General features: G+C 47.2%; 1 protein-coding gene across 2 annotated transcripts in view; it reads left to right on the top strand.

Moving 5' to 3' along the window:
* Positions 1-23276, top strand: part of TMEM120B (transmembrane protein 120B) — a 42901-nt gene that overhangs the window by 12632 nt on the left and 6993 nt on the right. For both annotated transcript variants that reach the window (XM_055405542.2, XM_088828154.1), the window contains exons 2-6: positions 6488-6606; positions 8578-8694; positions 11773-11832; positions 12428-12523; positions 16094-16183. In XM_055405542.2, coding sequence (XP_055261517.1) covers positions 6488-6606; positions 8578-8694; positions 11773-11832; positions 12428-12523; positions 16094-16183 — 482 coding nt within the window. The remainder of the gene's footprint in view (positions 1-6487; positions 6607-8577; positions 8695-11772; positions 11833-12427; positions 12524-16093; positions 16184-23276) is intronic.

The following is a 23276-nucleotide window of genomic DNA, read 5'->3' as shown; positions in this document are numbered from 1 at the left end:
TATTATTGAGTGGGAAAAGAAGGTTGTGAAATTGTATCTATATTCTGATCCTGTTAATATATTTTAAAAAAATCAAAAGTATGTGCTTTAGGGTATAAGCTATGCTGCTGTAGCAAAGAGATCCCCTAATAACGGTTTAAATGAGATACCTTTTTCCTTTCTCACATAGTAGTTCAGACGGGTGCTGAGTGTTCCAGTTACCCATTGGCATAAAGCAACAGTAATTGTATTTTGCTCATGGATTCTGGGAGTCAGGAATTTAGGCAGGGCATGGTGGGGATGGCTTGACTGTGTTCCACGAGGTCAGAGGCCTTAGCTGGGAAGATGCAAATGGTTGGAGCTGGAATTACCTGGATGTTTCTTGACCCTCATATCTGCCTGAACTGAATGACAAGAAGATTTATCTTAGATGTGGCTATTGATCAGACTGCCGTCACATGGCTTATCTATGTGGTTAGGGTTTCCATGCAGCGTGGTGGCCTCAGAGTCATGGAACTATTTGTTACAGAAGCTAGTGTTCCAGCAAATAAGGTGTAAACCCAATGGCCCTCTGTGAGTTTTTCTCAGAAATGGTATAGTGTCAGTTCTGCTGTTTTTAAAAAATTGAGCCAAAGTTGACATATTATGTGTTTTCAGTTCAGTTCAGTTCAGTCGCTCAGTCGTGTCCGACTCTCCGCGACCCCATGAATCACAGCACGCCAGGCCTCCCTGTCCATCACCAACTCCCGGAGTTCACTCAAACTCATGTCCACAGAGTCGGTGATGCCATCCAGCCATCTCTTTCTCTGTCGTCCCCTTCTCCTCCCGCCCCCGACCTTTCCCAGCATCAGAGTCTTTTCCAGTGAGTCAACTCGTCGCATGAGGTGGCCAAAGTATTGCAGTTTCAGCTTTAGCATCAGTGTATAATATTGTGATTCACAATTTTTAAAGGTTATACTTTACTTATGATAAAATGTTGGCTATATTCCCTGTGCTGTACGGTATATCTTTATAGCTTGTTTATTGTGTGCATCGTAGTTTGTATCTCAGTCCCCCTACCCCTGTCCTGCCCCTCTCCCCTTTTCTCTCCCCACTGGTAACCACTAGTTTGTTCTCTGTAAGTCTGTTTCTTTTTTGTTATATTCACTAGTTTGTTGTATTTTTTATATTCCACATATAAGTGATATCATGTAGCATTTCTCTTTCTCTGTCTGACATATTACTAAGCATAATGCCCTCCAAGTCCATCCATGGCAAAAATGCCATTCATTTTTGTGGCTACATAGTATTCCTCCGTGTGTGTGTGTGTGCGCCACATCTTCTTTATCCATTCATCTGCTGATGGACATTTAGCTTACTTCCGTATCTTGGCTATTATAAATAATGCTGCTATGAACATCGAGGTGCATGTGTCTTTTTGAATTAGTGTTTTCATTTCCTTCAGATACAGACCCAGGAGTGGAACTGCTGGATCATATGGTAGGTCTATTTTTAGTTTTTTTGAGGAACCTCCATACTGTTTCCACAGTGGCTGCACCAATTTACATTCCCACCAACAGTGTGCAGAGGTTCCCTTTCCTCCACATCCTTGCCAGTATTTGTTATTTGAGGTCTTTTTAATGATAGCCATTCTGACAGATGTGAGGTGATATCTCCCTGTGGTTTTAATTTGCATTTCCTTGATGATTAGTGATGTTGAGCATCTTTTCATGTGCCTGTTGGCCATCTGTGTGGCTTCTTTAGAAAAATGTCTATTCAGATCTTCTGTCCATTTTTTAATTGGGCTGTTTGTTTTGGGGGGTACTTCTGACATATTTGATTAGTCAGACCAGCCACAAGCCTACCTGTATTTAAGGAGACTGAAAAGAGATACCACTTCTCTATGTGAGGAGTGCTGAAGGACTGGTGGTCATATTTTAAAACAAGATGCAGGTTGGTTTGGCTGAGGAGGGCACTGTGGGCTTTGCCATTTGTACCATGTAGCTTCCATTTCTGGTTTCAAGGTAACTGATCCATTGTTGCCATATACCAGCCAGGGAAAGAAAGAGTGGAGGGCAAGCTGTTACTTAAAAATGTGGTTCAGTTATTCTTGGCAGAAAATGTTGCCTTGACATGTGAAAACTGAATAGCTAGAAAGAGCAGGTGTAGTGGTTAAAAAAAGAATGTAGTTTAGAACTTACATCACTTCTGCTTGCAACCCATTGGCTAACACTTTGTTGTATTCCTACATTTAGCTGCAAAGGAGGCTGGGAAATGTCTGTAGCTGGACAGCCATGTGCTGGCTATGTCTTGGTGGGGTCCTCTTATTAAAAGGAAGCCAAGGAGGGCTTCTCTGGGGGTCCAGTGGTTGACTCTTTGTTCCCAGTGTAGAGGATATAGGTTTGATCCCTGAATGGGGAACTAAGATCCTACGTGCCTCATGTGCCACATGGTGTGGGGCTAAAAAACAAAAAACAGATGTAATAAATACTCAAACTCATTATATAAAAAAAGGAAATAAAGGAGAATAAGTATTAGGAACAACTAGTTTTTGCAACAGTGAGCATTTTTCGTATTTATGTTGTGTGTGTGTGTATATATATATATAAATAGATCTCTGTGGAACATCAAAATACATAGATACATAGAATACAGTCTAGAAGAAATGTAACTGGTTACTTCTGGAGAAGGGGGAGAAGACAGGATAGGGGTCCATTCAAAGTCAACTCTAGCTGTAGCTGTGGTGTTTTAATTTTTAACGAGGATAATGTCCTTATGTTTACTTGTGAAATTAAATATTAATCCAAACTGAAGAGGGCCTGGTGAGCATCTGTCTCTTGATGTTGCAGTCTGGGTCTTATCTCACTGTACGGGGGCCCGACACCAAAGAATGCCAGGCGGTGGTGTGGTGTTTTACCTTCCATTGCTGGGGACTCCAAATCCAAAGGCTTCACTTTCTCAAAGGCTGTGTAGTTGGGAGTCTCTCTGCACCCATCCTCCACATCTGGTTCTGGAGAGTTGCCTTTCTTACCCACAGACACTGGTTGATCATTGAGGACTGTTTTGGTGCTGAAGCCTCTTTCTGTACAGATTTATTCATTCATTACAGGTAGGAAGCTGGTCACTGTACAGTGGAAAAGACAGATGGCCAGCATCTCTCCCAAGCAATCAGAGTTAACATCACAGACTCCACGTCCCTTCTCATGGGAGACACTGAGGACCCAGTGTCACTTCAGTGGCATGTCTGTCCCAGATGCATATTCAAAATTCAATCACGAGGAAATATCAGACAAGCCAAGGCAGAGGGACATTCTCCAAAACGACTAGACTGAACACTTTAGAAACACTGATATTCCCAAGACAGAAGTTGAGGAGCTGGTCTAGACTAAAGAAGACCAAAGAGATATGAACAGCATTACAAGGCATAAGACGGAATTGGGTCCAGGGTCTGGGGAGAAATTGCCATCCAGAGATAGTTCGCAGGACTTCCCTGGTGGGCCAGTGGTTAAGAATCCGCCTGCCAGTGCAGGGGATAGGGGTTTGATCCCTGGTGTGGGAAGATCCCACATGCCAAGGAGCATCTAAGCCCGCATGCCATAACTATTGAGCCCGTGCTCTAGAACCCAGGCTCTACAATAAGAGAAGCCACCGCATGAAAAACACGAGCACTGCAACTAGAGAGTAGCTCCTGCTTGCAGCAACTAGAGAAAGCCTGCATGCAGCAACCAAGACTCCACACAGCCATAAATGAATAATAATAATAATTAAAGAAAGAGTTCACATCCAAATTTGAATTTGGATGGTGTTTGAGGTAACAGTAGTGTATTGTATCAAAGTAACATTTTCTATATTTGATCGTTAGATGTATAAGAGAATGTCATGTTCTTAGGAAATATGCATTGAAGTATTTAGGAGTAAAGAAGCCTATTGTCTGCAAGTAACTCCCAAATGATTTAGAACAGAAATAGTCAGACTCTTGACAAAAAGGTCAAGTAGCGAGGATTCTTGGAGAAGGCAATGGCAACCCACTCCAGTACTCTTGCCTGGAAAATCCCATGGAGGGAGGACCTTGGTAGGCTGCAGCCCATGGGGTCGCTAAAAGTCGGACACGACTGAGTGACTTCACTTTCCTTTTCACTTTCATGCATTGGAGAAGGAAATGGCAACCCACTCCAGTGTTCTTGCCTGGAGAGTCCCGGGGACGGCGGAGCCTGGTGGGCTATGGGGTCACACAGAGTCGGACACAACTGAAGTGACTTAGCAGAAGCACTGGGATTTGCAGGCCATGTGGTCTCTGTCACAACTACTCTTTCTCCGTTGTGGTGCACAGATGATACATAAATGAATGGGCATGGCCTAGCTCCAGTGAAACGGATATTTATTCATGGATTCAAGAGTTTCAATTTCACATACGTTTTACATGTCATGAAATATTCTTCTTTTGATCTTTTGCAATGAGACCAAAATCATTTCTAGCTTACTGCCTGTACAAAATCAGGTGGCCAGATTTGGCCGGTGGGTTTACTGATGCCTGATACAGATAAAGAACACACTCAACAGACATAAACACACGCACACACAAACACACACACGGGAAGAAAGCGAATGTGTCATAATGCTAATAGTTGGTGAATCTGGGCAAAAGGTGTAGGGGAGTTCTTTGCAATCTTACAATTCTTTCAGAAGTGTGAGACTATTTAAACATTAAAGGCTAAATTTTTAAAAATGAGACATGGTTTTCCTCTCTCGGGGCTCAGAAAGGAGAGAATGAGGAAACTGTATAAATCCAGGGGACTGAGCCTCTCAACTGGGGGCCAAAAGAGAGATGCTCAGAGCATTCTTCCATGTTGCTCCTAAGTGTTATCTATTCACTTCATTGCCTTCATTTTTTTCTTATTTTCGGGCTTAACTTTCATATCAAGGAACCTGCGTGGAGGACATGAGAGTTTAGGCTATGGGCCTCACTGCCCATCCCTTTTTCCTCTCTGCTAATACAGTTCTCTACCACCCAAGCAAACAGCCACTTTAAATATGGCCATTGGATTATTGTTTTTAATTTTATGGTCCCCATACCATCATATTGTTTTCTCCAGATTGTTGGTATTTGTCTTAGATTATCAGGACTCTGGAGGAAACTGGTTGTTTCCCTGCATAGGGCAGTACCCAGGGGGAGGTGTGCTGTGGCAGTAATGTCGAGAAGATACTCTGTTCCATTCTCCCTGCCCGGGGGAGCACTGTCTTGTATTTCCTCTGGTCTGTGGTCCAGAATGGTTATTTCCAGGAGTAAGATATTGAGTGTATTGGAGTGGCTGTGCCTGGGATAAGGAGGGTTGACTTAAAGGGAGGAGGTATGTCTTTTTCTTAATTGTCTTAGCAAGAACTGTCTTCATTGCCAAGATCAGAAACCCAACCCAACTGGACTAACCAGAAAGGAATTTATTCATATAACTAAGAGAATCAGCATTGCATTCAGACTTGGTTAGATTCAAGTGCTGAAATGATGCTATAAGAATGCTGTCTCTTACTGTGTCCAATTCTGTTTTCCTGTTTGGCTTCATTCTTCTTTTTAAAAAATTATTTATTTGGCTACATCAGGTCTTAGTTGTGGCACATGGGATCTTCAGTCTTTGTTGTGACATGGGGATCTTTAGTTGTGCCAGTTGCAGCATGTGGGATCTAGTTTCCTGACCAGGGATCGAACCCTGGCCCCCTGCATTGGGAGCATGAAGTCTTAGACACTGGACCCAGGGAAGTTCCTAGCTTCATTCTTAGGCAGGTTCTCTACACTCAACAGCCCCAGGTGTGCCTTCCACCAGATAAACAAACCCAGGAGAAAGAGGGCATCTCTAAATCAATACTTGTAGGTGAAGTCCCAGAGCTGACTCTCATTGGCTTAGTTGGTGGATGCATGGCTCAGTTTGAGTCATGCATCCACCTATGAACCAATCAGTTGCTGGGGGGATTGGAGAATACTGATTGGCCAGGCCTGGGTCACATGACCATGCTTGGTATGGGCACTGTCAGCTCTACTGAAACCACCTGGATCAAGAATTGACAAGAGGTGGCTGGCCCCTCAAAGGCATATTTGGTTTCTGTTCCTATCAGAAAAGACAGAACCAGCACAGGAAAAAACAGCAGTTCCTTATTACACTAGTGCTGCCTTCCCCAAACCCAGTCCCAGTTTTATAAGTTAGATCTTTAATAGGTGTACTTGTATCATCTTAACTGTCAAACTCTTAGTCACAAGAGCTGACTCACGGGAAAAGACCTTGATGCTGGGAAAGACTGAAGGCAAAACAAGAAGCGGGCAGCAGAGGATGACATGGTAGCATCACTGAATGAATTTGAGCAAACCCTGGGAGATCGTGAAGGACAGGGAAGCCTGGCGTGCTCCAGTTCTTGGGGTCAAAAAAAGTCAAGTCGGACACGACTTAGTAACTGAACAATAATATACTCCAACACAAGCAGACTGAAAAATAACCCCTTTATGTTCTCCTGCACACCCTGCCTGGGCTCTTTTATCCCTCAGGAAACTCACAGGATCTACAAGCAGAAGCTGGAGGAACTGAATGCACTCCAGACTTCGTGTAGCAGCTCCATCAACAAGCAGAAGACGCGACTGAAGGACCTGAAACTCACACTCCAGAGGTAGGCGGGCTGCAACTCAGAGGCTCCCCTGGCTTTTAGGGACAGAATCTCAACTCAAAACTGGCTTGAGCCGAGAATGGAAATTTTAATGGAAAAAAACAGAAGTGGCTTCACGCATCACTGGATCCAGGGGGTCAAAGGGTATTTTTAGGAATTTTTTTTTTTTCCTCTCAATTCTGCCTTCCTCTAGATTGGCTTCACTCTCTGGCTGAGATGGTCACTGAGATAGCCACAGCAGTGCCAGGCTGTTATCTTCTCAGCCTTTCTTCCTACTGGCTTGGCCACCCCAGCAGAATGAGAACTTGTCTTTCAGCACAAGTGCTGGTTGGTTGTGAGTCTCATTGGCTGGAACTGGTCATGTGACCATCTGTGAACCAATCATTGTAAGACTTGGGGGGGGGGTTCCCTGATGACTCAGACGGTAAAGAATCTTCCTGCAGTTCAGGAGACCTGGGTTGGGAAAATCTCCTGGAGAAGGAAATGGCAACCCATTCCAGTATTCTTGCCTGGAGAATTTCATGGACATCCGAGCCTGGCAGGCATGCCCATGGGGTTGCAAAGAACCGGACACAACTGAGTGATAACACTTATATAAGACTTGGTCCTATGCTCAGTTTATGGACCTGGGGGATGGGACAGCTCTACTTGAACTACTTGGGAGGCGGGAGAGGATGAGGCATAGTTCCCATAGGAAAGTTGTTATGAGAAGTCCTGTCAGGCAGATAAATAGTAAGTATCCTTCTCTCAGGCAAAGGGAGTTCACCCCACCAGGTCTCTGGTGTACAGGGTGAGAAGTCTGGCATGCCTGGTCGGGATATACTTGAGCTTACGACCTAGTTCGTTTCCTAAGGCCAGGATCACCTGTTCACTTCCTAGTCCCATGTCTTTATGGTTTGGAAAGTGCTGTCATTCCCTGAAAGTGAAGGAGTCCGGTGAATGCTGTGACCCCCTAGGGAGACAGGAAAACAGGCTCTGAGTGCCTTGTCCCTGGTCACTTAGTTGGGCCTCCATTCCAGTTTATGATTCCTGGGCGATTCTTCCCTTCCCCAGTGGAAAATTTGGGAGATGGTTACCGATTGTACCCCTAACCTTGACTGGCCATTTTGGACATGGAGGCCCATTAGTCATGTGAAGAGTGTGGATGGTTCCACATAATGACGTCACCTCTCTTGGAAAAACGTATCTCACTGATGGTAGGACTCCAGTCTTTTATCTGTCTAGGGCTTTTCATTCCTGGCACTGTTGATGCTTCTTTGCTCCTGGGGGCTGTCCTGTGCGTTGTAGGGTGTTGGGCAGCATCCCTGGCCTCTACCCACTAGATGCCAGTAGAGCTGTCTACTCCTGTCTTGACAACCCAGAATGTTCCCAGACAGTGTCTTCATGGTTTGGGAAGAACTCCCATCCCAAGTTTCCCCAGTTGAGAACCATTGGGTTGGAAGGTTGACTCATGAGTTAGGTTCCCAAGGACCCTTGCTATTCCTCTGAGTATCTATGACTTGTTTTTCTAGTTTTGAAATTAAATCTCACCAAAGAACAACTATCAGACCTCGGTTGGTTGACTGCTAATACTTTCAAAGCTTTTTTCCTGTCTGCACTCTTCATAACCTTCAGGTTATTTCTGTGGAATAGCATGGAGGGTGGTATTGCCGGCCAATATCCCTGGAGCTCATACTATGTGTCAAGTATTCTAAATGTTTTACACTGCATTTACTCACTGTATCTTCACAATGGTATCATTTACAAGGTAGGTCTGATGTTATCCCTGTTTGTGAGGTATGGAAAAAAAAGCAGAGAGGTTAAAGGACGTTTCCCAAGGCTGGCAGGGAGCCAGCATCAAACCCAGAGAGTACAGCGGGAGAGCTGAGGTTGCCAGAAGCATTGAGATGGAAAGATGGGGGCAGTGCCTAGAGCTTCCGGATTCTTCGTCCAGTCTGTATAACGCCTGTCTCACCCACACACCTCTGACCTCAGGTACAAGCGCCATGCCAGTCGGGAGGAGGCAGAGCTCGTTCAGCAGATGGGTGCCAACATCAAGGAGCGGCAGAACGTCTTCTTTGACATGGAGGCCTACTTGCCCAAGAAGAATGGGTAGGAGCTGGGGACTTGCCCTCACACCCCCAACACTGTGTGCAGATGCCCAGGCTTGGAGCACCTGGTCTGCGTGCCTCTCACCTCCCTGCTGGGGGTTGAGGAGGAAACAAGGGCAGGAAAGGGAGGGAAGCTTCCTTACATGACCCTCCATGAACCCAGGAGGGGACCTCAGCCCCTCCGTGTGGCAGTGACATTCATGGAAGGGCTTTTTCAAGGAACCAGACAAAGGACCTGGTTCCCATTCTCTGCCATCTGCCCAATGTCACCTGGGATCAAGAGGAAACGTGTTCTCTTTCAAGAGAACAAACATCCATTGAGGGCCCACTGTATGCCTGGCATTGTGCAGGGGACTCTCTTGACGTCAGTCATTTCACCCTCTACAGCCCAGTGAGTGAGATCCAGGAATCCCTGTTCTAAAGGTTCAGAGAAGTGGCATTAGGAAGTATCTTGCCCAGGGGGCTCAGACTGGGTTAGGCTGAACCAGGATGTGAACACTGGACATTCTGACTCTAGTGCTTGTGTTCTTTCCTTCTTCCTCCTTCAGAGAAGTCCCATCTCCTTCCTCAGGTGACATCTCTGCCACCTCGTAAAGAGAGATCCTTATAGCGTTGCATCATGACTTGATGTGGGTGGCTAAACGCATGTCCCAGGAAGCACCCTGACTTTCTTTCGGTTTGATCCAGCCCTGAGTCAGAGCCTTCTACCAGAGGCCTTCCTCTTGTCTTCTCCTTTTTGGCTGTGTTTGGTTAAAAACTCCATGCTTTGGATGGTGATAACTTTCTACAGAATGAAACAGCATGACCTTCTTTTAAAGTCAGATTCACTCTCCCAGCTCCAGTCTCCCTAATTCTCTGTCCAGCTTACGTTAGTTAGGAATCCTTGGAATACAAATGACAGAAAACCTAACCCAAAGTTGCTTAATTAATAATAGGGCATTTTTTGACACATGTAACTAAAAAGTCTAGGTGTAGCTCTAGGTACGCCTGGATACTGTTAAACTGTGTCCCTATTTATTTATTTATTTTTACTCTGTTTTGCTGTGTGTGAATTTTGTTCTCAGGCAGGCTTCCTCCACAAGCTGGCCCCAGCAGCTCTGGGTTTGCATCCTACCTGCTTAGCAAATCCAGTACAGAAAGCCTCTTTGTTCTGTAGGAGTTCTGGGAAAAGTCCTTCTATTGATTCTCATTGGCCTAGATTGTGTTCCATGATCATGACTGACCAATCAGGAGGTTGCACCGCTTTGATTGGGGGAACCTGGGTCATGTGCCTTACCCTAGAGCCTAGGGGGAAAAGTGATTCTCTGAAGGGAAATTATACTGCCCTTTCAGGAGGTAGGGGCTATATGCTGGGTGAGAAAAATAAATGGTTTTCTGACACCTCTGCTCTAGGTGCACAAGACTGGAAATCCCCCTAGATTTTACCCATGGCTGGAAGAAGGCTTTTCTGTTCCCTTTTCTCCTCTCAAACTTCTTTGCATCCTTCAAAGCCCAGTTCACATGTTACTACCTCAGGAAGTCTTTCTAAACTCCTCTCTCCCTCTGTGGAATTAACTTGTCTTCCCCTGAGATCTCCTAACCCTTTATTTTCACCTTTATTAGTTAGCATGTTAGGGGCTTCCCAGGTGGCTCAGTGGTAAAGAATCCTGCCAGTGCAGCACCAGCAGGAGACACTGGGTTGGAAGGATCCCCTGGAAAAGGAAATGGCTCCCCACTTCAGTATTCTTGCCTGGGAAATCCCACAGGCAGAGAAGCCTTGTGGGGCTACAGTCCATGGGGTTGCAAAGAGTTGGACGTGACTGAGCATGCGTGCACATAGCATGTTAGCGTGCAGGCTGTTGTAACAGAAGCATCATGGCACAGTGGCGCAAACACGTGAGGCTTTTGTCTCTCACACATAACAGTCCAGAGGTGAGTGGGCCAAGAGTGTTGGGCTCCTGAGGTCACCTCGGAGCTTGGTCCTTGCAGCTTACTCACTCCGCACCACTTCTTTAGGAGTTGTTCTCATCTGTGTGGCCAAAGCTGGGTCACACCATCACATTCTCAGCAAGCAGGAAAGAGTCAGGCTGTGGAGGGCACACAGATCCCTTTTTACAAAAATGTTTGCCATTTCCCAGTGAAGCCAAACACATACATACCATACAACCCAGAAATTCCACTCCTGGGTGTATATACACTCAGTGGAAATGAGTTCTGAACATTCACAACAAGGAAGCCAGACGTAAAAGGCCACGTATCACATGAGCTTGTTTACACGAAATGTCAAGAATAGACACATGCATAGAAACAGAAAGTACATTAGTGTTTGCCAGGGGCTGAGGGAGTGACTGCTAGTGGGTAAGGACTCTCTTCTTGAGGTGTTGAAATTTCATGTTCTGGGATTAGGTGACACTGATGTTTGCACAACATTGTAAATATACTTGAAACCCTTAAATTATATAATTTGCTTTTAATGTAAACGTTTTTTATGAGCTCACATTATTTTATTTATTTTTTAGATCAGGCTTTACATTAGCAATTTGATATTTCTGTACAGTACAAAATAATCACCACTAAGCTGTATACTTTATTTTTTATTTTTAAAAATATTTAGCTGCAAGGGAGGCTGGGAAACATGGTCTGTAAGCCAGCTAAAATGGGGAGAAGTGGGTTAATCATGACGGTTCTGACAGTTGCCATGTTCTCTGGTTAATCATTTTCATTGTCATATGATGTGAGAATTTTACCGTTGAGCTCAGCACCTCATTTTCTAATATCCAGTGCTCAGTGCCATGCTTATTGTGCATGCATGCTCAGTCACTCAGTCACGTCTGACTCTGTGACCCCATGGACTGTAGCCCACCAGGCTCCTCTGTCCATGGGATTTCCCAGGCAAGAATACTGGAGTGGGTTGCCATTTCCTCTTCCAGGGGATCTTCCTGACCCAGGGATTGAGCCCACGTTTCCTGTATTGGCAGCGGGTTCTTTACCACTGGGCCACCGGGAAGCCCTTGCCATGCTTATTAAGTCTGAATATTTTTGGTTGGGGACCACTCCTGGGGTTGTTAACGTGGTGGCCCTCACAGGTCTTTCCTTTCAGGCTGTACTTGACTCTGGTTCTCGGTAATGTGAATGTGACCCTTCTCAGCAACCAGGCCAAGTGAGTATCCCAGACACCCCTCCACCTAACTTTATGGAATCCGGGCATTTTGCTCTTTCAGCTCAAGAGAGATGGGACCAAGCCAGTTTTTGCATTTAAAAAAAAATGTTCACAGCTGGGACTCTGGCTTTTGGTCTTTCTGACGGTCTCTTCCTTAGTATGTAGACCACCTGGAGGAGGTTTCCTTCCTTCCTTTCACAGAGTCAGTACGTGATGTGGACTGGACTACCAGTTTTCCATGAGAAATGGCCCCTTGTCGCATTCCACGCCTTATCACACACATTCCTCCTGGGGTGTAGGCAGTCCTGGCCACCCCAGATGTATCCCATTTCCAGGGAAAATGGAGCTGTGGCTTTTCCACTACTGTAGGTGGTTGAGGAGGAGACCCTATCTCAGCTCCCTGCCTATCATGGGCTCAAAACCTTAAACCCAGGAGTCCAGGGACAAAGGAAGCTTTGCACATTGGCCTTCTTTCCCTATCGATCATCACCATTCATTCAAAATCTCTCCCTTAGTTTGATCTAGCTGGTCAGGGATCCAGTGGGGTGATGGGTTATAGTCATGTGACCTTTCCTGGGGGTGTCTGTCGCTGCAGATTTGCCTACAAGGATGAGTATGAGAAGTTCAAGCTCTACCTGACCATCATCCTGCTCCTGGGTGCTGTGGCGTGTCGATTTTTCCTTCACTACAGGTGATGGGGTGTGTTGGTGGGTGGGCAGGGGTGAGGGAGGAGGGCCATGAGAGAAGGATCCAGGGTTTCTCTTGCATCTCCAGCATTTGGTGTGATAAGGTACAGGATAGAGAATGACTGTCTCTTACGGGAAATAGCAGTTCTGTCTGCCTTACAGCCATCCAACAAATATCTACTAAATGGTTGCTGCTGCTGCTAAGTCACTTCAGTAGTGTCTGACTCTGTGCGACCCCATAGACGGCAGCCCACCAGGCTCCCCTATCCCTGGGATTCTCCAGGCAAGAACACTGGAGTGGGTTGCCATTTCCTTCTCCAATGCATGAAAGGGAAAAGGGAAAGTGAAGTCGCTCAGTCGTGTCCGACTCTTAGCGACCCCATGGACTGCAGCCCACCAGGCTTCTCCGTCCATGGCATTTTCCAGGCAAAAGTGCTGGAGTGGGGTGCCATCGCCTTCTCCAAAGAGGCCTTATAACATAGTAGCTAAGAAAGAGCCCAATGTGGTCCATCCTTACAATGGAATATTATTTGGCCACAAAAAGGACTGAAGTACTGACACGCACTATAACATGGATGCAGCCTGAAAACACGGTGCTGAGTGAAAGAGCCCAGAGGCAAAAGGTCAGTTATTGTATGCTCCCATTCATATGAAATGCCCAGAGTAGGCAAAGGCTATAGAGACAGAACACAGATTAGTGGTTGCCAGGGGGTGGTGGGGAGGCAAATAGGGAGTGACTGCTAAGGGCCACAGGTTGTTTTTTTTTTTGAGTGGTGAAAATGTTCTTGAATTAGATAGTGATGATGGATGCATAACTTGGTGAATATACTAAAAACACACTGACTTATATCCTTGAAAAGGGCGAATTTTATGGTATGTGAATTGTATCTCAGTTACAAAAATAAAGGTGATAGGAAGGAAGGAAAGAACAAGAGATAGACCACAGACCTCCTGGGTTTGAATCCTGCCTTCGAGACCTACTGGCTGTCAGATGGGCAGGTTGCCTCTGGGTGCCTCAAGTCTCCCCTGCTGTAAAATGAGGGTGGCACCAGACCCTGCCTCCCTGGGTTGTTGTGACAGTTGAGTGCATTAACACTGCCCATGGCTGTGCCCAGCGCCTGGCACCCAGTGGCACAGTCAAGAGGGTCAGCTGCTCCACTTGAGTGGGACAAGGGAGGTGAGCCGAAGCCGTCGGTGAGCCAAAGCCATGATCCCCCAGGGGGTTTTGCTTCCCCCTGCTCTGGCCCCGGGTTTCCTGCCCTGAGGGGAGGCAGCCGAGTGTGGCTTGGGCATTTGGCCCACCATGTGTCAAGGGTTTATTTCCTGGCAGGCACTTGGCTGGGAGTCCAGTTGCTGGGCTGCCTATTTGAGTGTCTGAACAAAGGTTCTTTCAGGCTCTGAGCCCGTGCCTGCCTGCTGCCTTGGGCCTGGGCCGCTTCCCTGGAGGGCAGAGGCTGCTCAGTCATGCCTGCTCACGTGCCCCCAGAAATGGGGCAGAAGTTCTTGACGTGCAACCAGATTTCCTGGTGCTCGGACTTCTGGGGCCCTCAGAGGACAAACCTGTGGCGTCCGGTTGAGTGCTCAGGCTCACTGAGGGCCTGGCATCACCATGTCTCCCACCCCTTTCTGTATTCATTTCCTGGGGCTGTCGTAACAAGGCACCACAAGCCGGGTGGCTTAGAACAATAGAAGTGTATTTTCTCATAGTTGTAGAGGCCAGAAATCTGAAATCAAGGTTGGAATCATGGTTGGCAGGACCACACTCACTCTAAAGACTAGAGGAGGAACCTTCCTTGCCTCTCCCAGCCGCTGATAGTGGCTGGCCATCCTTGGTATTCTCTTGGCTTAAGGCTGTTTCACTCTAGTCTGTCATTATATGGCCATCTGCCCTGCAGCCTTGTATCTCTTTCCTGGTCTTCTTATAGGGACACAGTCCATGGGTTTAGGGTCCACCCTAACCCATTATCTCCTCATCTTCACTATATATTTACAAAGACCCTGTTTCCAAATCAAGTCAATTATGAGGTTCTGGGTGGATTTGAATTTGAGCAGGGGGGAACACTGTTTAGCTGACTGCACCTTCAATGGCTTAAAAAAGGGCAAGGATGGGGAGCTGGATGGGCAGCACATCTCTGAACCTCAGTTTCCTCATCTGTGAAATGGGGAGTTGTTGTTGTTCAGTCGCTAAGTCGTGTCCAACTCTTTGAGACCCTGTGGACTGCAGCACATCAGGCTTCCTTGTCCTTCACTATCTCCTGGAGTTTGCTCAAACTCATGTCCATTGCATCAGTAATGCCATCCAACCATCTCATCCTCTGACACCCCCTTCTCCTCTTGTCCTCAATCTTTCCCAGCATCAGGATGTTTTCCAGTGAGTCAGCTCTTCACATCAGGTGGCCAAAGTATTGGAGCTTCAGCATCAGTCCTTCCAATGAATATTCAGGTTTGGTTTCCTTTAGGATTGACTGGTTTGATCTCAAGGGACTCTCAAGAGTCTTCACCAGCACCATAATTGGAAAGCATCAGTTTTTCGGTGCTCAGCCTTCTTTATGGTCCAACTCTCACATCTGAAGATGACTACTGGAAAAACCATGGCTTTGACTAGATGGACCTTTGTTGGCAAAGTGACATCTCTGCTTTTTAATACACTGTCTAGGTTTGTCATAGTTTTTCTTCCAAGGAGCAGGCATCTTTGAATTTCAGAAATGGGAAATAATACTGTCTTTGTTTGGGTTTCCCCAGAAGAAATCCCCCAAGACAAGCATTTGAGTGCCATTAATTTATTCAGGAGGTGATCCCAGGAAACACTGGTAGGGGAATGGAAGTGAGACAAACAGGGTTATCCTGTGGGCACCTGGAGTTCAGTGCTGCTGGGGAATAGGGGACAGCAAAGGACAGGCCTCAGTTATTCCCCCTCAGGGGTGAGGGAGCGGGTAGTATTTATCCTCCAACTGCTGTCAGTTAAGGGAGGCTTGACTCTCACAGAGTATTGCAACCTGTAGCATTTACTCTATAATTGTCTACAAAATAAAAAATGAAACAATGTAAGTGAGCATAATAGATACAAGTATCCATCTCCACAAATTTAGTTATTGCCAACACTCAGGAGAAGGCGATGGCACCCCACTCCAGTACTCTTGCCTGGAAAATCCCATGGATGGAGGAGCCTGGTGGGCTACAGTCCTTGGGGTCGCGAAGAGTCGGATACGACTGAGCGACTTCACTTTCACTTTTCACTTTCATGCATTGGAGAAGGAAATGGCAACCCACTCCAGTGTTCTTGCCTGGAGAATCCCAGGGACAGGGGAGCTGGTAGGCTGCCGTCTATGGGGTTGCACAGAGTCGGACACGACTGAAGCGACTTAGTAGCAGTAGCAGCAGCAACACTCAGGAAAGCACGTTTCCATATATTGAACTTTCAAGGCCCTACTCAAATGTCATCCCTTCTTTGGGAACTTTCTTGTCCTGGTTTGCTCTTCAGTTGTGTGTGTGCCGGGGGTAGGGGTGGGGTAGGGGGACAGCTGTCCCTGGTTCTCATGTCTGTACCCCTCCCTGGGACTGTTTCTCTATGCCAGGGTGACAGATGAAGTCTTTAACTTCCTGCTCGTATGGTATTACTGCACCCTGACTATTCGGGAGAGCATTCTTATCAGCAACGGCTCAAGGTAACGGGGGGCCCAGCTTTGTGGGGTGGTGCGGGGGAGCCAGAGGGAAATCTGTCATGGAGGCGAGAGCTGTCACCCTCGCCTTGCACCCCCGTCCTCTTTGTGGAGTGGGGGTATTCATGACTGTTGAGAACCAGGGAGGAGGAAATTGGTGTCTGCTGCAGCTTCACTTGCAATGGTCAGTCTCTTGCTTACAAGAAACTCTAACTCAAATAAATGAGTTTAACACAATAGGAAATTTATTTTCTCATATCAAGGAATGGGTCCATTGGCGCTGAATTCAGGTAATCCAGGCGTTCAGACAGTGTCATCAGGACCCAGTTTCTCTCTATCTCTCAACCATATCTTCTGCTGTGTTCTTTTAGTCTCGGGTTCCAGGTAAGAGCACCCAGCAGCTCCAGGCTTACATCTTCATTTCTAGCATTCCCAGCAAAATAAGGCACATTCCTCTCTCCCAGGAGTCTCACTGGGTCCTGTTGGCACTCACTGATTATCTCTGAACCAGTCGCTGTGGCCAGAGACTGCACTGCTGTGATTGGCTGGTTGTGAGCCTTGTGCCCACCCCCAGGGCTGTCAACCAACACCTCAAAGCTGAGTGTCAGGAGAGGAATGGTTCCCTGGAGGAAAGTTAGGTTACTGTCACCAGAAGGTTGAATGAATTCTGGTGAGAAAAGTGGATGGTCCCGGACAGAGAGATTAGAGTATCAGGACTGAGTTAAGACCCACGACTTGCCACTTGTAGGACCCATTTCCCATAGGTCTGATGCCTTTGGAGGGTGTCCATTTGAACCCCTGCATACCATTCTTGTCCCTGTTTTTCCTGAAACAGAAAGAAACAAGCTATCGACCCTCCCCACTTCCTTCTTCCTGGAGGCTGGTAAGGAGTGACCAGGAGCCATGTGTTTAAGATTGGGGTGTTTGCCAAACCCCCAGATAATTTGCTACTTTCTCACGTCTCCGCCAGTGCTCTCTCATGGCATATCCCTGCCCTGCCCGGCCTTACCCTAAACATAGAGCTGAGAGGCAAGGGCCAGAGGAAAACAGCTATTCTTAGGTATGCAGCCCGTAGCATGCAGCCCTTTAGAAAAGATCAGTGTTTCTCAAACTGCACTCATCCTTTACCATGTCCAGCATCACCTGAATGATAGTTTTTTCACAATTTAAATCCACCCTCTTTTTGCTTTTCTTTTTAATTAAATAAATGTGAATTTATTTTAAAAGGAAACTTTTATTTCCCCACCATATGTGGAAAACCAGCATCAATTGCAGGAAAGAGGAAATAGTGTAAAAATAGAATTTCATTTTCATTGTCTAATTTATTGAAGTCAATGACTCCTGCTTCCCGAAGGCTCCGAGCCTGAGGCTTGCTGTCTCTCTTCAGTGTATGTACATGTGTAAAAAGGGAGATAAGCAGATCTCTGTGTATGTATGTGTATGTGTTAATTGCCCAGTCGTGTCCGACTCTTTGTGACCCCATGGACTACCGCTCACCAGACTCCTCTGTCATGGCATTCTCCAGGCAAGAATACTGGAGTGGGTTGCCATTCCCTTCTCCAGGGAATCTTCCCAATCCAGGGATTGCACCTGAGTCTCCTGCATTGCAGGCAGATTCTTTACCATCTGAGCCACCTGGGAAGCCCAAGAGCAGGGGATTTTGTATATTAAAGATATCCGAGCATTTAACCAAGACTATCTCCCTGACTTAATCAGGAGAATGGAAAGAACAGGACTGATGACTTCTCACCATGTGATTCAGTATCATCTAGCGTTACATTCCCAGGGACGGGGGAGCCTTGTGGGCTTCCGTCTGTGGGGTCACACACAGTCGGACACGACTGAAGTGACTTAGCAGCAGCAGCAGCAGCGTTACATTCAGATACCATCTAAAACTTGGTGGTACATGCCCCATGCTTTGGGAAACACTGAAGTAGAAAATCCTACCAAATCTATAACATTTGTAGTTTTCCTTAATTTTAGTGATTGTATCTTCCTGCTTTGGGCATGGTTGGAGGGGACCCAGGGTAGTAACATAGTGGGGAAATGGGCCCAGGGCAATGGGCCAAGCTTTCTTGTTACTAATTCTCGTCATGCTCCCCTGAGCTTGGTGTTGGGAGTTTCCTCCTCCTAATGGACTTATATTAAGAGGGCATGCTATATCTCTAACAGTCACTAACACTTTAATAAGCGTTACTCTTGTCATTTTTTTCTTGTATGACAAACTGTGGGTGGGGGCTTCCCTGAGAGAAGGGAACAGGTCTGAGTCGAGATCCCTGTAAGTGTGGAGCACACCCAGAAAACAGAGGAGGACTAAAAGGGGAAAGTAGGATTCCAGAGCTGCCTCACTTGCCTGACACCTTAGTGGGGCCTTCTCTGAGGCCTCCCTAGGGCTTGTGCTCTGATGGGACATCAGGAAGGGCTGTCACTGAGCCGATAATGCAAAGCTTTGTGTGTAGTCCAGTCTGTCCCGACCTGCCATTTATTACATGTTTATTTTATGTATTTTACATTTTATTTTGCTGTGCCACACAGCATGCGGGATCTTAGTTCCTTGACCAGGGATCAAACCTGTGCCCTCTGCAGTGGAAGTGCGGAGTACTAACCACTGGACCACCAGGAAGTCCGCATTACACTTTTATTGAGCAACTTCTAAGTACCAGACACTGAGCTAGGGACTCCAAGACAGCTCCCACGCGGAGCCTTTTGGGAGCACTCATAGAGGTTCTTTAAAGGACAATTCATGGCAAGTATGGTTCAGGAAGGTCAAGTTGCTTCAGGAATCACACTCCCCCAGGCCTGCCTCCCCAGTTTGGCCTTCGGCACAGATTTGGATGTGTTGGTGGTGGGGACTGTGGGATGAGTGGGGTGGGCCTGTACGGATGTCTTATTTTCTGGAATGACTACGGGAGTTGTGGTCAACTTGTGGGACAGGGAGGCATGGCAGGTGGACCAAAGTTGGGTGATTAAAACTTGTGGCTCGTCCTCGACATCTGTTGAGTAGTTAGCCTCCATCCTCCCCCTGCTCCTTCTCAGAGCTGATTTTTCTCCTGGGGGTGGGCATGGGAGATGCCTGTGAGATTTCCCCTCATACTTGGCCCTTATTAGGGAATAGCTAAGAAACCAGTTCAAGAAAGCACTGTGAGGAGGAGGCAGGGGTCCAGTTTAGGATGAAGGCTGCCTTTCTCTGAAGTGTCCCAGCTCTGGAGCTCACAGTGGGTACCCAGTGAATGCCCCGGGGTCTGTGTAGAGATGAACTGAACCCAAGCTCTGTAGTGAAGGAAGTTCATTGGGGTCATCTTGGTGTTGGAGAGACAGCTGAACCAGAGCCAGATAGACTTCCTGGAGGCTTGCTGCCCAGTTTTGGTCTGATTGAACCTCTTTTACCCTGTTTCCAGTTGCATCCAAGACCTGAATTAGGGGTGTGTTGGGGGGAAGTAGGCTTTGAGAGGTGGGTGTGTAGGGGGAACACCCACATCATAGGATGGAGCCACCTGTGGTTTGTGTCAGATGTTTGCATGTGAGATGTAGCTCCATAGCTCAATTAGAGCCATAAGTAAGTCAACTTCCCTTCCAGATTTTGCAAATTATGGAAAACCACCTGATAGGAGTAAGCATGAAGGGGTATTTATTGAAGCATATAAATAGTTCAGGGAGGTCCAGAGTGCTCAAACAATGTTAATTTAACAGCCCTTTTCCTTCTCCCTTTTCCTTCCCTGTTACTTCCTGCACTGGCTCCCAGCAGCCCAGGCCAGCACCCCACAGGGATCAGCAATCCCAGAGGAAAGAGCATCTTTCCTCTACTGGTCCAGGGGCAGTAGGGTCTTGAGACAGATTTCTAATTGGCCAGGCTTAGGTCACATGGTCTTCCCTGAACCAATCACTGTGCTGGAGTGATTTAGCATCTCCATTGGCTGACTCTGGGTCATGTGCCCAGTATCTTAGCTCCACCACCCAGACTGACTTGGGGGTGAGGTAGTTCCCCCAAGGAAAGACAAAGGGGAGAACCAGAATGGGGAGTGATTAACAGACAGACAAAACAGCAGATGTCCTCTGCAGTAGTTCCAGGATAGAATGAATAATGAATCAGAAATCACGTTGCCTTTTCTGGCAAGCCAGCCCACCAGTGCCCAGAACGAATGGGCCTTTTTGTAAGGGCCTTTCCTAGGATACAGAGGGGTAGGGGTGGCAGAGGAGAGAGGGAGCCTCGATGTAGAAGCCATTCCCCTAGCTGCCCAGATGACCCGAAGCTCAAAGCCAGACAGAGCCAGGGGTTGACTAGTGACTGGTGCCTGGATCTTATGCTAAGATGTCCTGAAGGGAGGTCTCCAGGCACAATCCCCAGATATCAGAACATGCTGTTCGTACTACATTCAGGCTATGCAATGTGCCGGCCTTCCTGGCGTACCTACTGTCTGCTCATTTAAAAGGCCACAAGTTCCTGCAGGCTTCGTTTCTGGGGCAAAACGGACTGTAGAGATAGACTGCTAAAGGGTAAAGGTCTCTTTCTGGAGCAGTACAGATGTCCTAAAACTGACTGTGGTCATGTTTGCACAACTCTGTGAGTACACTGACTTGTATTTTTTAAATGGGTGAATTGTATGGTGTCTGACTGACATCACAATAAAACTATTATATAAATACACACACTCACACACTTGTACGTGCGAAGCACCAGTCCAGAGCCCTGGGGTATGCAGACGGACAGTGGGGCTGGTGAATGCACGCTGGGAAAGAAGACATTTTAGCCTCTCCCAGTGCCACTGAGCTGTGTTTATTGGTGGCGTCTGTCAGCGCTGGGCTGTGGGCACAGTGAACTGTGAAATTAGAAGCCGCTGCTCAGCCAGGCTTGCTGCCGAGGGCCTGTGTCTGGCTGCGGCCCTTCCTGGACAGGGAGTGGGTATTTCTCTGGGGACCTTTGGTGGTAGGACAGAGGACAGGGGGCTTGCCAGGCCTCCAGGGCTTGCAGAGACTTGTTGGTTGCTCTTCAAGATGAAGGTCTAAGGATGGGTGGGGCCATTTATCTTTTCGGTCAGAAACCAAGGTTCCTCAGAGACCCTGACAGGCAGGGCAGGGACACGGAGAAGGGAGATTGGGAACCAGGAAGTGGACAGATGTCCCATCCTGTCCCGTGAACTCATGTGGCACCTGCATCAGTCTTCTGTCCAGTCTCTCCTGGTGGCATCTATACCAGCTGCATTTCCTGGACATCACTTTTTTCATTTCAGCATGTATTGAGTACCTACTGGTTACCAGGTGCTGTTAGTGCTAGGAATAAAAAGCCTCCTAAAACCTTGTTTCTCCTCATAACCACTCAAGCATCCACAAGCTGTTGCCAGAACACCTGATTTATGACCAGACATTTTTTGTGGCTGTATCGTGCGGTATGTGGGATCTTAGTTCCTGACCAGGGATTAAACCCGCAGTCCCTGCATTGGAAGCGTGGAGTCTTAACCCCTAGGCTGCCAGGGAAGTCTCTTTATTTTTTTCTTTCTTTCTTTCTCTTCCTTCCTTTCTCCTTTCCTTCCTTCCTTCCTTCCCAGAACCACTGAAGGGCTTCCCAGATGGCTCAGTGGTAAAGAATCGGCCTGCCAGTGCAGGACACACAGGAGATGAGGATTCAATCCCTGGGTTGGGAAGACCCCCTGGAGAAGGAAATGGCAACCCACTGCAGTACTCTTGCCTGGGAAATCCCATGGACAGAGAAGCCTGGTGGGCTACAGTTCATGGGGTCGTGGAGAGTCAGACAGGACCAAGTGACTGAGCATGCACACACACACACTGAAGGGCTGCAAAGAGAAGAGAGGAATAAAATGCTGTCCCTGCTCTTACAGTGTTTATGTCCATGTTGGAAGGTTTTAAGACAACTCAAATCCACTTATTAGGACAGTGCAAATGAAAACCTCAATGACACACCAATTTGCACATAATAAGATTGGGAGAAATTTTTAAATTAGGTATTCCGTATTGGTGAGGGTTTGGGGAACTCGATAGTCTCTGCTGCCAATGGGAGTGTAAATTGGGAATTGCTGTTTTGGAAGGTAATTTGAGAAATAACCACGCACATGCCCTCTGAGCTAGCCATCCTGCATACTTACTTCCTGGTACCTTCCATGGAGAAACGGTGTCATGACACAAGGAACTTCCACGGATGTTATGGCAACATGAGGGATGACAGTGACAGTTCAGGAGTGGCTGCGTAGACTACGGCAGAGCAGACACATCCTGAAATGTTGTGTCATGTTTAAGAAGTCAGTGGCAGGTCTGTAGATACAGGCCCAGAGTCAAGACAAGGAAGCAAGTCGCAGGATGATTTTAGTTATAGTCTAAAAAAAAAAAATTATTTTTAAATTTTTTTAATAAAAGGGACTTCTTGGAACTTCCCTGACAAAGATGCCATACTCCCAGTGCAGGAAGCCCAGGTTCGGTCCTGGTCAGGGAACTAGATCCCACATGCCACAGCTAAGGTCCGATGCAGCGGAATAAATAAATTTTTAAAGAGGGGACTTCCTTGTGGTCTAGTGGTTAAGACTGAGCATGCAATGTAGGAGAACGGGGATTTGATCCCTGGTCGGGGAACTAAAGTCCCACATGCTGCATGGCTCAGCCCAAAACAAAGAAAAACATCTAATCCATCAGCTCACCCCCGAACCAGCAGATCCTCAGGTGCCTCCATTTGGAGCCCATCTCCCCACTTGGCCCCCACTCCAGTTGTCTCCCAAGAGTGTTCTGGAAAGACGAAGGTTAACTGCTTCCCACATGGATGCTTCCCGTGTCTCAGTCCCTGGTGTCCCAGGGTGCACTTGGCAAAGCAGATTGCTGCCCCCTCACGTTCTGATCACTGAGCTCCTGGAGAAGGCCTGGGGAGGCCAGCAGAGGCCTGAGACACACTCTGGGACCTTGAAGAATAAAGACTGCCTGTGACACTGGAGAGGGGGTGACAGCCAGGCTCCTGCCCCTCTTTGGAGTGACAGCCCTGAGCCAGGGGAGCGCTGGGTTCTTATTTTTTTGGCTGCGCTGGGTCCTAGTTGCAGCACTTGGAATCATCAGTCTTCATTTTGCCATGGGGCATCTTTAGTTGCAGCAGGCAAACTCCTAG

The sequence above is a fragment of the Moschus berezovskii genome, chromosome 19 (genome assembly GCF_049115385.1).
Source record: "Moschus berezovskii isolate FMDL1 chromosome 19, NW_MosBer_1.0, whole genome shotgun sequence".
In the NCBI taxonomy this organism is placed as follows: Eukaryota; Metazoa; Chordata; class Mammalia; order Artiodactyla; family Moschidae; genus Moschus; species Moschus berezovskii.
Note: the sequence above shows the minus strand (reverse complement) of the source record. Positions and strands in the feature narration are given on the sequence as shown.